This window comes from Macaca fascicularis, chromosome 1, assembly GCF_037993035.2.
Source record: "Macaca fascicularis isolate 582-1 chromosome 1, T2T-MFA8v1.1".
In the NCBI taxonomy this organism is placed as follows: Eukaryota; Metazoa; Chordata; class Mammalia; order Primates; family Cercopithecidae; genus Macaca; species Macaca fascicularis.
The window spans coordinates 215,305,901-215,322,391 of NC_088375.1; the positions used below are offsets into that span (position 1 = coordinate 215,305,901).

The 16,491-nt window shown below is 48.9% G+C and overlaps 1 protein-coding gene across 3 annotated transcripts in view; it reads left to right on the top strand.

Annotated features, from left to right (window-relative positions):
- Positions 1 to 16,491, top strand: part of TMCO4 (transmembrane and coiled-coil domains 4) — a 122,552-nt gene that overhangs the window by 18,550 nt on the left and 87,511 nt on the right. For all 3 annotated transcript variants that reach the window (XM_005544574.4, XM_005544572.4, XM_074018189.1), the window contains exons 3-5: positions 2,771 to 2,957; positions 12,432 to 12,606; positions 13,363 to 13,390. In XM_005544574.4, coding sequence (XP_005544631.3) covers positions 2,779 to 2,957; positions 12,432 to 12,606; positions 13,363 to 13,390 — 382 coding nt within the window. In that variant the 5' untranslated portion in view covers positions 2,771 to 2,778. The remainder of the gene's footprint in view (positions 1 to 2,770; positions 2,958 to 12,431; positions 12,607 to 13,362; positions 13,391 to 16,491) is intronic.

The window sequence follows — 16,491 nt, forward strand, 5'->3', positions numbered from 1 at the left end:
TCATAGAGTCTGCTGAGACAATGCCTGTTAAAATTGCAACCCCAGTGCCCTGCACCCAGTAATAACTCAGTAATGTTAGGTCTTGTTATTATTAAACCTTCGCTATGTGCCAGGCACCATGCCAAGGTTTTTACTTGTTTGTTGATCATTCTGTGCATTTATTTTTTAAACAAGCATTTATATAGCACGAACCCTGTGCCAGACTCCATTCTAAGCACTTCACGAATACTAAGCCACAGGGCTGTGTCCTTTACTACTGACACATCTTTTCTAGGTAGATACCGTATGGTTCCATCTGTAGGTGAAGAAATCTAAGTACAGAGAGGTTGAGTTGCCCAGGGTCCCACATCTGCTAAGTGGCGGTGCTTGTTTCCACACCCAGGTCTGTCTGGTCCTGAGCCTGCGTTCATATCCTTGATCCCCTACAGTAGAGGCTGGCACCCTTCCCTGTACCCTTCCTGGTGGCTCCCAGTGTTCTGTCTGCTTCTCGGATGCCTTCGTGGCGTGTCCCCTCTCTCCTCTTCTCTCCCTCCTCTTCCTACTCTTCTCCTCCCTTTCCCTTCTGCCCCTGGGAAGGAAGGAAAGAATGGAAGGAAGGAAAAGAAGGAGGGAGAACAAAGAGGAGACCTTCCTCCCTTTTTTCCTTCTTCCTTCCTTCGTTTGAGGTATACCGTACACAAAGTGCATAAATCTTAACTATACAGATCAGGGAAGTTTCAAACATATTTATACCCATGTAACGACCACCCAGGTCAAGATAGAGATCATTTCCTCCACCCAGAAACCTCCTTTGCACCCATTCTGAGCCAATACTCCCTCCCACATGTAACCCCTCATCTGACTTCCATCACCATACGTTGGGTTTCCCATTCTTCAGTTTCATGTAAAGGGAATCCCATGGTAGGTACTCTCTCGTGAATGGCTTTCTGTGTATCATTTTGTCTGAGATTCATTCATGTTTGCTGTAGTTCATTCCTTTTTCATTGTTGTGTAATGTTTCACAGTATGAATATGACCATTTATCCATTCTACTGTGATAGTCATGTAGGTTGTTGCCAGTTTGGGACTATTGTGAGTGAAGTTGCTGTGAGCATTCATGTATGTGTCTTTTGGTGACGTAAGTCCTCATTTCTTAGGAGTGGAATTGCCAGAGCATAGGGAAGATGTATGTTAGAGCTTTAGGGGATATTGTCATACCATTTTCAAATAGTTGTACCAATGTACAATCCCACCAGCAATGTATGAAAGTTCTGTTTGTGGCCAAGCACGGTGGCTCACGCCTGTAATCCCAGCACTTTGGGAGGCCGAGGCAGGCGGATCACGACGTCAGGAGATCGAGACCATCCTGGCTAACACAGTGAAACGCCGTCTCTACTAAAAATACAAAAAATTTGCTGGGCGCAGTGGCGGGCGCCTGTAGTCCCAGCTACTCAGGAAGCTGAGGCACAGAGGGAAGGTCAGCGGCCTCTGGTAGCTGAACCCGGGAGGTGGAGCTTGCAGTGAGCCGAGATCGTGCCACTGCACTCCAGCCTGAGCGACGAGCGAGACTCCGTCTCAAAAAAAAAAGAAAAGAAAGTTCTGTTTGTTCTTCATCCTCACCAGCACTTGGTATTCTCAGGCTTCTTAGTTTTAGCTATTCTGACAGGTGAGTGGTAGTGTCTCATTGGGATTTTATTTTCCATTTCTCTGATGACTAATTATGTTGAACATCTTTTCATACTTATTGGCGATTGGGATTTTTTTGTTTTTTTTTTTTTAAGAGACAGGGTTTCATTCTGTAGCCCAGGCTGGAGTGCAATGATCATAGCTCATTGCAGCCTCGAATCCTAGGCTCAAGCGATCCTCTCACCTTAGCCTCCTAAGTAGCTGGAACTACAGGCATGTGCCACCATGCCCAGCTAATTCTTTTATTTTATTTTTCTGTAGAGATGGAGTCTCACTATGTTGTCTCGGCTGGTCTTGAACTCCTGGGCTCAATCAATCCTTCTACCTCAGCTTCCAAAAGTGCTGGGATTAGAGGCGTGAGCCACCATACCTGGCCTAAGAAATATCTTTTTTTTTTTTTTTTGAGATGGAGTCTTGCTCTGTCACCCAGGCTGGAGTGCAGTGGCGCGATCTCGGCTCACTGCGGAATATCTTTTATGAAGTATCTATTCAAGTCTTTTGCCCATTTTTAAATTTGCTTCATTTCTTTTTCTTTTTTTTTTTTTTTTTTTTTTTTTTTTTTGAGACGGAGTCTTGCTCTGTAACCCGGGCTGGAGTGCAGTGGCCGGATCTCAGCTCACTGCAAGCTCCGCCTCCCGGGTTTACGCCATTCTCCTGCCTCAGCCTCCGGAGTAGCTGGGACTACAGGCGCCCGCCACCTCGCCCGGCTAGTTTTTTGTATTTTTAGTAGAGACGGGGTTTCACGGTGTTAGCCAGGATGCTCTCGATCTCCTGACCTCGTGATCCGCCCGTCTCGGCCTCCCAAAGTGCTGGGATTACAGGCTTGAGCCACCACGCCCGGCTTCATTTCTTTTTCTTAATGGCTTATTGGAGTTAGTTGTTTGGATACCGTGTATAGACCTTTGTGGATACACATATTGAAGATCCCTCCCTCCATCCCAGTCTGTAGTGTGTGTTTTCACTCTCCTAAAGGTGATGAAAAGAAGTTCTTCATTGTGATGATGCCTACTTTATCAGCCTTTTATGGTTTGTAAGTTCTGTGTCATGCTTAAGTAACCTTGGCTTACCTCTGGAAGCATTTCTCACTGGGAATTTTCTCCTGCAGGGCTGGGAATGGCCACGTGGAACAGGCCATGCCAGAAGCTGCCTCAGCGGCCTCTGGTAGCTGAACCCACTGCAGAGGGGGAGCCACACCTGCCCATGGGCCGGGAGCTGACTGAGGCCAACCGCTTCGCCTATGCTGCCCTCTGTGGCATCTCCCTGTCCCAGCTATTTCCTGAACCCGAACACAGGTGAGTTCTTCTGTCTCACAGAGGGAAGGTCATGCTTCTTCAGGAGAACGATTACGGACAGCCAAACAGCCTGCCAGGCACCGTGAGGCAATGCAGAGAGGGGCAAGTCACTGTCCTTGCCTCTAAGGCAGGGGTCTCTAACCGCCAAGCCGTGGACCAGTACTGGTCTGTAACCTGTTAGAAACCTGGCCGCACAGCAGGAGGTGAGCCGTGGGCGAGCAGGAATGACTGCCTGACCTCTGCCTCCTGTTCTAAGCATTTTATCAATACTAAGCCACATGGGCTGTGTCCTTTGCTACTGACAAAGCTCTTCCAGGTACATACTGTATGGTCCCATCTGTAGATGAAGAAATCTAAGCACAGAGAGGTTGAGTTGTGGCAGCATTAGATTCTCATAGAAGCTCAAACCCTATTGTGAACTGCACGTGCAAGGGATCTAGGTTGCACGCTCCTTATGAAAATCTAACTAACTCCTGATGATCTGAGGTGGAACAGTTTCATCCTGAATCCTACCCATGCCGGGTCCCTGGAAAAATCATCTTCCCTGAAACCAGTCCCTGGTGCCAAAAAGGTTGGGGACTGCTGCTCTAAGGAACTCACAATCTGATAGGGGGATAAGACATCCCCTTGTTCGGTTATTCACTCATTTATACGTTCACCAAATATTTTTTGAGCACCTACTGTATGCCAGGTATGATTTGAAGTACATGGAGGGTAAATGTGAATGAGACAAATACCATCCCCCAATCAAGCAGGACACTGTCCAGGAAGGGATAAGATATTAATATTTATTCATTCATGAAACATGCATTTGTTGAGCCTCTACCATGTGCTGGGTGTAGCACATGGCCCTGTGGAGGAAACAAAGATAAAGGAGGCCCAGCTCCTGCCCTCAAGGTGCTTACATCCAGGTAGGGGTGCCCAGGTGGCTGATTGTAACAGCAGACAGATACAGATGAGTGAGTGCTGTAATGTGTTTAAACAGGGGGTCATGGGAGCAAAAGAATGACACTGTTATATTTCATCTCTGTCATTGACAGTGTCTTCCATGTGTGTGTTTAAATCACGTATTTGGAGTCAGAATAGCAGAACTGTTAAGAGCATGGGCTTTGACCTTAAAAAATTCTAGAGGGGAGAGTATGGAGGCAGGAGGGGCCCAGTTAGGAGGCCAGCGGAGTCGTCCAGGGGAACCAGGACAATGACCGAGTGTTGGAGAGAGGACACAGATGGGACAGACTTTTCTCAGGGAGAATGGAGTTGACTTGGGAAGAGGTTGAGTGTGGCGGGTGAGGCAGAGGCAGGAGTTCATTAGGGCTCCAAAGGTTCAGAGGGGGAAGAGAGTGTAGGCCCACAGAGATACCGTTACTAGGACAGGGGGCACAAGATTGGGGCCAGGAGATGGTGAGAAATTCTTGCATCTGCAGTGTTTTCAAGACATGGCCCCCACCTACACTCAGTGGTCCCACATGGGTAAACTTCGCTTATGCTTTGGGTCTTAGCTGTTTGGGGTTTTTGTTTTTCTGTCTTTGTCTCTCCACTGGATTAAACAGTTGAACATACTTAACTCCTTGGGGGTCACCTCCGGGAAGCCTTCCCTTATCTGTCCTCCAGACCAGGGCATTGTTCCACCTGTGTGCCCAGGGACCCATCTCTGCAACCATCACACTGCGTAGGAACTCTCCATACCTGCTACCCCTCCAGTCTGAGCTCTTGGAGGGCAGGAGCTACCTCGTTCATCTCAGAGTTTCCAGTGCCTTGCACACAGCTCAGTATAGCAAAGATACCTGGTAAAGGTTCGTGAAAAGAAGAGGTAGGTTCATGCTGGCTTTGTGAGCAAGGAGATGGTCCATAGGCTCCGGACTCAGATCTGGGTTCAAATCCTAACTCTGCCACATTCCAGTCGCATGTGACCTCGAGCAGTTTATTTAACTTCCCTAAGCCTCAGTTTATTTATCCGTAGAATGGGGCTAATGATACCCATGCTGCAGGGTGATTGCAGGAATTAAATGAGATGATGTAGTCAGGCGTGGTGGCTCACGTGTGTAATCCCAGCACTTTGGGAGGCCTAGGCAGGTGGATCGCCTGCGCTGAGGAGTTTGAGACCAGCCTGGTCAACATGGTGAAACCCCATCTCCACTAAAAATACAAAAATTAGCCAGGCATGGTGGTGCACACCTGTGGTCCCAGCTACTCGGGAGGCTGAAGCAGGAGAATTGCTTGAACCCGGGAGGCAGAGGTTACAATGAGCTAAGATCATGCCACTGCACTCCAGCCTGGGCGACAGAGCAAGACTCTGTCCCAATCAATCAATCAATCAATCAATCAAGAGATGATGTAGACAAAGCACACATCTCAGTGCCTAACACATAGTAAGCACTCAATAAATGGCAGTGGTTGCTTGCTAACTCTGTGAGTTACTTTCTTTGCCCTAGTTTCTTCATCCAGATAATGAAGATAATACCACACTTACTCCTACCACTCAGGATATTTTTTTGACTTTTTGGTTTTGTCATTTTTGTTTTTTAGAGATGGGGTCTCACTCAGTCACCCAGGCTGGAGTACAGTGGTACAGTCATAGCTCACTGTAACCTCAAACTCCTGGGCCCAAGCAGTCTTCCCCCACCCCAGCCTTCTGAGTAGCTGGGACTACAGATGCATGCCACCATGCCTGGCTAACTTTTTGTTCTTCTAGAGATAGGGTCAAACTATGCTGCCCAGGCTGGCCTCAATCAATCCTCCCATCTCAGCTTCCTGAGTAGCTGAGATTACAGGTTCGAGCCACTATGCCTAGCAGTCAGGCTACAAGTAATAGAACACAGTACTAAGAGAGATTTAAACAGCAGGAGGTTTGTTTTTTTCACTTGATGAGAAATCCCAAGGTTCCGGAGTTGATTCAGTGACTCAAAAGGTTTCTGGGGCTGGGTACAGTGGCTCATGCTGTAATCCCAACACTTTGGGAGGCCAAGGCAGGTGGATCACATGAGGTCAAGAGTTCAAGACCAGCCTGGCCAACATGGCAAAACCCTGAATCTATTAAAAATATAAAAATTAGCCAGCCATGGGTGGCACACACCTGCAATCCCAGCTACTTGGCAGGATGAGGCACAAGAATCACTTGAACCTGGGAAGCAGAGGTTGCAGTGAGCTGTGATCGTGCCACTGCACTCCTGCCTGGGTGACAGAGTGAAACTCTGTCTCAAAAAAAATAAATAAATAAAAAAGGCCTTTGGGTTGGCTTCTGAACAATTCTGTTGGCCTTCCCCTCCTGATTACAAAATAGCTGCTGCAGCTCCATACATCACACACTCACAGGACAAGGCCCAAGGCAGGAAGGAAGAGGGCAGGGATTCGGATTCTCCCCAAGTCTCTCATCAGGGAGGACATTGTTCCCGAAATACCCCGAGAAGCCTTCCTTTGGTGTCATTGGCTAGATCTTTTCACGTGCCCAACCTGCAGGTACAGGGAAGCCTGGGAACAAATAAAGGCGTTTGCTGTTTTCTCTTTTCTTTTCTTTTCTTTCGAGACAGTCTTATTCTGTGGCCCAGGCTGGAGTACAGTGGCATGATCCTGGCTCACTGCAACCTCTGCCTCCTGGATTCAAGCAATTCTCCTGCCTCAGCTTCTTGAATAGGTGGGATTACAGGCACACGCCACCATGTCTGGCTGATTTTTGTATTTTTAGTAGAGACGGGGTTTCACCATGGGTTTCATTGAGACAGGCTAGTCTCGAACTCCTGACGGACCTCAAGTGATCTGCCCACCTTGGCCTCCCAAAGTACTGGGATTATAGGCATGAGCCACCACAGCCAGCTGGCTTTTGCTGTTTTCAACCTCCATCTTCTGCTGGCCAGGAAGAGGGGTCTGGGGAATTACTGCTTCAGAGAAGCTGTTGACAACACCATCCAAGAGGGTGATTGTAAGGAGGGTATGTGATGATGGCCCTTGCGGATCCTGACACCGAACTACTGCCAAGCGAATGTTGGTTGGTCTTGTTAATAATGAAACTCCTACTTGATAAACCAATACCTAGCCAAGGAGGAGTTTTGTGTACTTTGTTTCCATGAACAAATGTTTATGAATCTGGACTGTGTGCCAGGCCCATACTAGGCGCTACTTAGGAGGGCACATGAGGCAGTGAGTTACTGTCCTGAGTCTCCCACCCCTGCTCCACAATATCCAAGCGTTGTTACAAGCACAGGTGGCTGTGGCCTGGCCATAAGCATTTGCCGTGGAATGTTTCCTTCTTGCATGTTTCCCATTCAGTACGCCGGTTGTTTCCGCATGGTTGATCTGTTTTCTGATGCACAAAACATATTTTTAAAAAACGTCAATATTGGCTGGGTGTGGTAGTTCATGCCTGTAATCCCAGCACTCTGGGATGCCGAGGCGGGCAGATCACTTGAGGTTAGGGGTTCGAGACCAGCCTGGCCAACATGGTGAAACCCTGTCTCTACTAAAAATACAAAGATTAGCCAGAAGTGGTGGTATAAGCCTGTAGTCGTAGCTACTTGGGTGGCTGAGGCAGGAGAATTGCTTGTACCCGCCAGCCTGGGCGACAGAGCGAGACTCCATCTCAAAAAATAAAAATAATAAATAAATACCTCAGTATTTTTAAAGCCCAGATATGCTCTTGGTTTCAGTAATCTTTAGAAAACACTCTGGCAGTTTTTGTCCCCACGTAATATAAAACAGCCCTCTAAAACATTTATTTTTCCTCCATGCTGTCAGCATCATAGATGCTGTTCCCTTTAATTAATTCCATTTGTCAAACATGGAGAAATTAGTGGGGTACAGCAGGGATGGACAGACTTCTGCCAAGGGCCAGCTATTTTAGGCATGTGGGCCTGGCAGTCTCTGTCACAGTTACTCATACCTTTGCTGTGATAGCACAAAAGCAGCTACAGACAACAGGTGAAGGAATGCATCTGGCTGTGTTTCAATAAAACTTTATTCACAAATAAGGGCTGCAGGCAAGATATGGCTGGTTAGCTGTAGTTTTCTAAGCCCTGGTGAATGGGAGGAGCTTTGGACTAGGAATCAGGAAGCCTGGATTCCAGGGGAGGCTTTGTCCTGTCCCTGCTGTAAAAACCTTGAGAAGACATTTAACCAGCAGTCCTGGCCAGGCGCAGTGGCTCATGCCTGTAGTCCTAGCGCTTTGAGAGGCCGAAGCAGGTGGATCACATGAGGTCAGGAGTTCAAGACCAACCTGGCCAACATGGTGAAACCTCGTGGTGAAACCTCGTCTCTACTAAAATTACAGAATTAGATAGGCATGGTGGCACACATCTGTAATCACAGCTACTTGGGAGGCTAAGGCAGGAGAATAGCTTGAACCTGGGAGGCAGAGGATGCAGTGAGCCAAGATCGCGCCATTGCACTCCAGCCTGGGCAACAAGAGTGAAACTCTGTCTCAAAAACAAACAAACAAAACCCAGCAGCCCAGGCACGCCATGTGTAAGATGGGGTAGGATCAAAGGGGATGTTTGATGCCCTTGCTCAGTGAGTGACCCGTGCATGGTGGGTGCTCAGGGACGTAACCACTGGAGTGGGGTAACCTCTGCAGTGGGTATGCATAGCCTCTGGGGTCCCAGAGATGTAGGTTTGAATCTGGAGCTGTCACTTAACCTTTCTGGATCTAGGATTCCTTATCTCTAGAGTGGGGTAAACTAGTACCTCCCTTAACTAGTACCTCCCTTCCTCATGGGGTCACGGTGAGAATTAAGTAACTCAAGGTGTACGAAGCTCTCAGTACAGGGACTGACGGATAGTTGCTCTACAATTGTTACCTGCTGTCATTGTTGCTATTGATTTTCCTGTATTTCCACTAGACCAACAAACACATTAGTAGAAATTATCAAGGCCCTGCCGATTTAAAATGCTACTTGTTGTTTGGTAAATTGCTGTGCTGGCACTTTACATATATATTTTTTCAAATTCATTTGTCCATGGAAAGAAACACATTACTATCTAGTGCTTTGCAGGTGCCAGGTATTGTTCTAAGCACATGACAAATACTTACTTAGTTAATACTTTCAACAATGCTATGAAATAGGTTTTATCATCTCCACTGTTTTACAGATACGGAAACTAAGGCCCAGAGGGGTGAAATTACTTGTCCAAGATCACACAGTTCGTGGCAGAGCTGGGATTTGAACCGGTCTGTGCTCTTTACCCCTGCACTCTTGTTAAGAGATGCTTCTCTATATCCCAAAACTTTCTTCATGTACAGCAGGGCCAGGCCATGCTGCAGCCCTTGGCCCTGAGCCCTTTCTGTATATAAATTTGCCTCTAAGTAATGTTCAGTTCACTTAGCCATCCCCTCCCCAAATATGTACCTCATTACCACCCCAAGGTAATCCCAGTAAATTGCAGTGGGGCAAATTATAATCACTGTGATAGCAGTAGCTAACATTTATCCAGGGTTCACTGGTGCCAGACAGTGTTACCATGCCATTTAATCTGCCCAACTCACCTATGAGGCAGGTCCTGTTATTATCCACGTTATCTCAGAGGGAAATGAAGCTGAGAGGTAAAGTGAGGACACAAAGCCAATTTCCAGGGGAACCAGGACTCCCCCAGGTGGTTGAACTTCAGAGTCCGACTCTTAACGCCATCCTCCACCGCCTCCATCTGCCACCTTGTAAATTAAAATAATGATGCTAGCTAACATTAGTTGAGCCTCTACTATGTGCCAGGCTCAATTGTGGGCACTTTATATTTATCATCTCACTTCACCCTCAACCAACCTTGTGAAGTTGGTCTCTTGAACCCATTCTGCAGATAAGGATACTGAGGCACAGAGAGGTCATTACACTTTCCCAAGATGCTGTCTGCTAAGATTCCCCTTCAAGAATGAAGGACTTTCACCCCCAGCTGCTGGCAAGGCTGCCAGCACAGCCCTGAGCTGTCTGTACCTTTTTGGGCCTGCCTCAGCTGAAGGGAGCCACCTTGCCTGAGGTTCTGTCACCTCCCTGGGGCACCTGCATCCAGTAACTGGCTGATGCACAGCTGTAAAGGCCTGGCCCTCTCACCCCACTGGGGGCAGTTCTGAAGGGTCATCCCATCTTTAGAACTCCCTGCAGGGGCTGCTGAGACCTCCCTTGAGACTGTATCACAGCTCAGCTGCTCCCTCTGCCCAGCCCTGCTTCCTCCCTTCCCTCCCCAAGGTGTTGATCCTAAGGGGAGCCCTGATCATTTCCATTCCAGGGCAGCTTCTCAGGAACCCAACCAGTGGTGAGGCCAGGACTTATTTTATTTTTTTATTTTTATTTATACTTATTTTATTTTTTAATTTTTATTTATAGTTATTTTATTTTTTATTTTTATTTATACTTTTTTTATTTTTTATTTTTATTTATACTTACTTTATTTTTTTATTTTTATTTATACTTATTTTATTTTTTTATTTTCATTTATTTTTCAGACAGAGTCTCACTCTGTCACCCAGGCTGGAGTGCAGTGGTGTGATCTCAACTCACTTCAACCTCCGCCCCTGGGTTCAAGCGATTCTTGTGCCTCAGCCTCGTGAATAGCTGGGACTGCAGGTACATGCCACTATGCCCAGCTAATTTTTGTACTTTCAGTAGAGATGGGATTTCACCATGTTGTGCAAGCTGGTCTGAAACTCCTGACCTCAGGTGATCCACCCGGCCCCGCTTCGCAAAGCGTTGGGATTACAGGCGTGGTGAGCCACTGCGCCTGGCCAAGGCTGGGATTTACACCCAAGTTCCTCACAACTCCCATCAAAGTCCTGGCCCCACTGTAAGGAATGTGATAGCTGGGCCACGTGGTGAAAGGGCAGGGGGCTCCTGACATTGCCCCCACCACCTGGGAGCTCTGCATGTTTCTGAGAGGCCTGAGTGCAGCCTCTGCCCTACAGGGCAGAACCCAGTGTTGGAGTCCCAAGGCAATGTGGTTTGAGGCAAGCTGGGACTCTGATTTTGGAGACAGACCTGGTTTCTGGTTGTCAGTCTTTTCCTGGGAGTGGTATAATCGCCTTCTAAGTGACTCTCCTGGCCCACATTGCCTGGCCCACCTGCCACCCAGCTGACTCCCGCTCCACAGAGGTGGCTGTGTCAGAAGTCTGGTGTGGACTCTGCCATCGTCCCCCCACATGCTCTGGGCTCCCCACCTCTGTGTCTCAGCTCAAAGGCTTCCTTCTCCCCTAGAGGGGCCCCATCCCTTCCTCCCCTGGGGGCTCCTGTAGGACTGCACTCAAATGCCCGCTATGGACAGAGACCGGCGGTGGCAGTGCACGTGGAGGGCATTCTTCCCTTCACTTCTTCCACTTCCACAGCAGCCAGCGTTTCCAGAAAGCATGTCCTTGGCAGCGTCCAGGAGACCAGATGGCCTCCTCTGGGAAGCCTTTTCTGGTGGCTGCCGTCACTTCTGCAGGTGGATTGGAGGCTCCCTCTGTGGGCTGCATTGAACTGATCTCCACTTCTGTCCTAGGGTACCACACAGCACTCGGGTCACTTGGTTACTTGAGTGTCCACCCTGCTGTGAACTTCCTCAGATACCGGGTTTTGTCACCTTTATTCCTCAGCCACTGGCACAGCCCGGGCCCAAGGCATGCAACCAGTCACCGTCCATTGTTCCCATTGCTGTGGCTTATCAGCCTCTTTGGTAAATGTTTTGGTGACAGAAGAAACCAAAATCCACATCACCCGGGCCGGGCACAGTGGCTCACGCTTGTAACCCCAGCACTTTGGGAGGCCGAGGTGGGTGGATCACCTGAGGTCAGGAGTTCAAGACCAGCCTGGCCAACATGGTGAAATCCTGTCTCTACTAAAAATACAAAATTAGCCGGGTGTGGTGGCACATGCCTGTAATCCCAGCTACTCGGGAGGCTGAGGTAGGAGAATCGCTTGAACCTGGAAGGCGGAGGTTGCAGGGAGCTGAGATTGCACCATTGTACTCCAACCTGGGCAACAAGAGCAAAACTCCGTCTCAAAAAAAAAAAAAAAAAAAGCAAAAAATTAGCCCAGCATGGTGGTGTGTGTCTGTAATCCCAGCTTCTCGGGAGGCTGAAGTGGGAGAATCACTTGAGCCTGTGAGGTTGAAGCTGCAGTGAGCCGTGATTGCGCCATTGCACTCCAGCCTGGGTGACAGAGCGAGACCCTGTCTGAAAAACAAATAAATAAATCTCCCTACAGTGACCTCTGTAGTTCCAGCTACTCGGGAGGCTGAGGCAGGAGAATCACTTGAACCCGGGAGGTGGAAGTTGGGGTGAGCTGAGATTGCGCCACTGAACTCCAGCCTGGGTAACAAGAGCGAAACTCCATCTCAAAACAAAAGCAAAAAACAAATTCACATCACCCGAGATGAGGTCTTTGCCTCTGTATTTGAGGGATCACAGTCACTAAGTCGTGCACGTGCCAGCCGTTCACATCCGTAACCACAACTAATCTATACTTCCCAATGGAGGCTGAGCTCTGAGGATCCTGGGGAACTAAGACCATGTCTGCCTTTCAGCTCCTTCTGCACAGAGTTCATGGCAGGCCTGGTGAAGTGGCTGGAGTTGTCCGAAGCCGTCTTGCCAACCATGACTGCTTTTGCGAGCGGCCTGGGAGGTGAAGGAGCAGATGTGTTTGTTCAGATTTTACTGAAGGACCCCATCTTGAAGGACGACCCGACGGTGATCATTCAGGTACACCCAACACCTGGTGGTGGCTGCTGGGGACAGTAGAACAAATCATTTTCTTTCAATGTTAGCCTAAAAAAATCACTTCTAGTGGGGTGGAGCAGTTGGAAGATAAAATATGTCATCATAATATCATATCATGATCATAGCTGATGTTGAATTATCATTATTGAATATTTACTCTTGACTTTATGCTCATACAATGCTTATTATGTGCTGGTACCTTTTCAAAAACTAACTCATCTAATTCTCAAAGTGACTTCATGAGGTAAGTAGCAGGGCCATCCCCATTTCATAGTAGTTGAGAAAACTGAGACACAGGGAGGTTAAGTAACTTGCCCAAGGTCACACAGCTGTTAAGTGGTGGAGCCAGGATTTGAACCTCGGTAGTCTGACTCAGAGCCCACATTCTCCTAAGCCGTGGTGCCTCTTTTCAGAAGCAGAAGCTTCACCGTGTGCCCTTGAGCATGTCACTCACCAGCTCTGCCTGCAGTTAAAGCAGATAGAAGCTTGTGACACAGACTATTGGTGGGGAAAGTACGTGGATTTGAAATAGCCCCTTCCCCTCCTTATCTCACTACCTGAAGTCCTCATGTATTTCTTTCTTCGCTTGCCTGCTTATCATCTGGCTCACCTCTGGAATCCAGGACAGTGGCTTTTTGTCTGTCTTGTTCTGCCACTTGGTAAGAGTCAGTATTTGTCAAATGAGCGGGCTGATCATGTATCAGCTTTGTCACTAATGCCTGTTGTCTTCTCCCTCAGGACCTTCTGAGCGTCTCACTCAAGGATGGTAAGTTGATTTTCTAAGCTCTGTAAATGGTGGGTACTCATCTTCACCCTTGGCTAGCAAAGCCAGTGAGAGGTGCTGCCACCTGCGGCCAGGTCCCCCTTGGCCTTTTGACTTCAGGAAGGAAAGAAACCTGATGTCATTGGTGAGCTGGTGAGCCCTTCATTCATGCCAGGACCGCGTGATGCTTCTCAGAGTTTATTTCACTTATTCCTCGCAATAGGCCCGTGGTTTTAACTCCTCAGTAACTCTCTAATCTGGCTGCTTCCCCTCTCCACCCAGGCCGCTGGTCTGAGCCAGTGTCGCCCCTCCTGGATAACAGCAGGGCCTTCTCACTGGCCTTCCTACCACGCCTCTGGCCAGCAGTTTTCTCCCCACTCTGCAGCTAGAGGTTCTTTTCAAAGGTGCACATGACCATGCCACCTCCCTGCTAACTGCACTCAGGAGAAAAAATCAGCCCCTCTGGTGTGGCTCTCAGGCCCTAGTGGGCTGGCCCTTGTCCTGCTCCAGCCTCACTTCTGCTTTCAGTCCCCCTGCAGTGGGGCTCCTGCCACACCGGCCTCCGGCAGCTCCCTGAGCACATGTGCTTTGCGGCTTTGCACAGACCCCTCAGCGCGTGTGCTTTGCGGCTTTGCATGCACTCCTGGGCACGTGTGCTTTGCAGCTTTGCATGCACCCCTGGGCACATGTGCTTTGTGTACAGCAGCATCTTTGCACACACCCTTCCTCTAGCTGGAAATCTCCTCTTGCTCCTCTTTGCCTACTCACTTTTGACCTTTCCTTCGTCCCTTCGCTCAGTCGTCACCTCCCAGCAGAAGCCTTCCAGGTCTCCTGACTTGCACGCTCCCAGCACCCCATGGACCATGGTCACAGCTGTGCCCCTAGTTACGTGATTCTTGGATTGGTAACTGGCTTCCCGCGAGACCACAAGGCGCCATTCGGGCAGGGTCTGTGTCTGGTTTTGTTCATTTCCAGGGCCTGAGCCAGCACCTGGCACATCACACATACTTGGTAAATATCTGTTGAATGAATAAATGAAATAGATCTTATGGCCCCATCGTATGAATCAGGAAGTCAGTTCAGAGAGGTTAGGCAGTTTACCCAAGGTTGCTCAGCACACGGCAGTGCGGGACTCCCTGTGTCAACTTCTTAGGACTGCTGTAACAAATTCCCACAAACCGGGCAGCTTAAAGCAACAGGAATCTCTTGCCTCACAGTGGCTCAGACCAGCGGCCTGGGTGGAGAGGGGAAGGAGCCAGATTCGAGAGTTACTGAGGAGGTAAAACCGCGGGCCTATTGCGAGGAATAAGTGAGATAAACTCTGAGAAGCATCACGTGGTCCTGGCATGAATGAAGGGCTCACCAGCTCACCAATGACATCAGGTTCCTTTCCTTCCTGAAGTCAAAAGGCCATGGGGGACCCGGCCCCAGGTGGCAGCACCTCTCACTGGCTTCACTAGCCAAGGAGTCTGGAATGAAGGCATCAGTGGATCACACCCCCTCTGAAGGCTGCTGGGGAGAATCCACTGTGCCTCTTCCAGTTTCTGTTGACTCCAGGTGTGCCTTGGCTTGTGGCTGCCTCACTTCAGTCTTTGCCTTCTTCTTCCTATGGCAAAGACTGTCCTTCCCCTGTTCCTCTCCTCTGAGTGTCTTTTATGAGGACTCCTGTGTAGGGTAATCTCATTTCGAGATTTTTAACTTAATTATATCTGCGAAGACTCTTTTTCCAAATAAGGTCACATACGTAGGTTCTGGGACACGGATGTATCTTTTTTGTGGTGGTGTTGGGGGCTGCGGTGCACTCTTCAGCCCTCTATACCAGGATTCCCCAAGCCCCCAGGCCACGGACTGGTACCAGTTCATGGCCTGGTAGAAACTGGGCCACAAAAGCAGGAAGTGAGCGGTGGGCAAGCGAATGAAGCTTCATCTGTATTTTCAGCCGCTCCCCACTGCTCACATGACTGCCTAAGCTCCGCCTCCTCTCAGATCAGCAGTGGCATCAGATTCTCGCAGGAGCCCGAACTCTTGTGAACTGCGCACGCAAGGGATCTAGGTTGCGTGCTCCTTATGAGAGTCTAATACCTTATGATCTGTCACTGTCTCCCATCACCCTCAGATAGGACCGTCTAGTTGCAGGAAAACAAGCTCAGGGCTCCCACTGATTCTATATTTTGGTGAGTTGTTTAATTATTTCATTATATATTACAGTGTAATAATAATAGAAATAAAGTGCACGATAGGTCGGGCGCGGTGGCTCATGCCTGTAATCCCAGCACTTTGGGAGGCCGAGGTGGGCGGATCACGAGGTCTGGAGATCGAGACCATCCTGGCTAACACGGTGAAACCCCGTCTCTACTAAAAATACAAAAAATTAGCCGGGCTTGGTGGCGGGCACCTGTAGTCCCAGCTACTCGGGAGGCTGAGGCAGGAAAAATAGTGTGAACCCAGGAGGCGGAACTTGCAGTGAGCTGAGATTGTGCCACTGCACTCCAGCCTGGGTGACACAGCAAGACTCCGTCTCAAAAAAAAAAAAAGTGCACAATAAATGTAATGTGCTTGAATCATCCCGGAACCATCCCCCTAACCCCTGCACTGGTCCATGGTAAAACTGTCTTCCCCAAAACTGGTCCCTAGTGCCAAAAAGGTTGGGGACTACTGCTCTCTACCACTCCAGGATGCCTGCATTAAGCCACTATGCATTAAGCCCCTTCCCACCCCCACAGCTCCCATCCAACTTATTCCCACCAGCTCCTCTCTGCCAGGGCTCCCCTATTATTGCATAAGTGGCTTCTTCTGTTCTCTAAACTGTAGAGAAGCTTTGATGCCGTGACCTCTGATGTTTATTCTGATAACAAGCAGGGAGGAAACACAATGTAGAAGAAATCCCCAGCATCCTCCAAACCCTGTAATAGGGAAACTTTTGCCTGGCTTCCCACTGGAACCCTCCTAGTGGAAGGAGGAGGAGGAAGAGCAGAATTTCGTAGTGGGAAGGAGCCGCAGGGGAAGGTCAGCAGGGTAGCAGTGCAGCAGGCGGGCTTTGGGCCAGTTGGAAGCCTGAGGAGGGAGAGTGGGATGGATTTCACCTGGGCAGGTATGCAGATGGC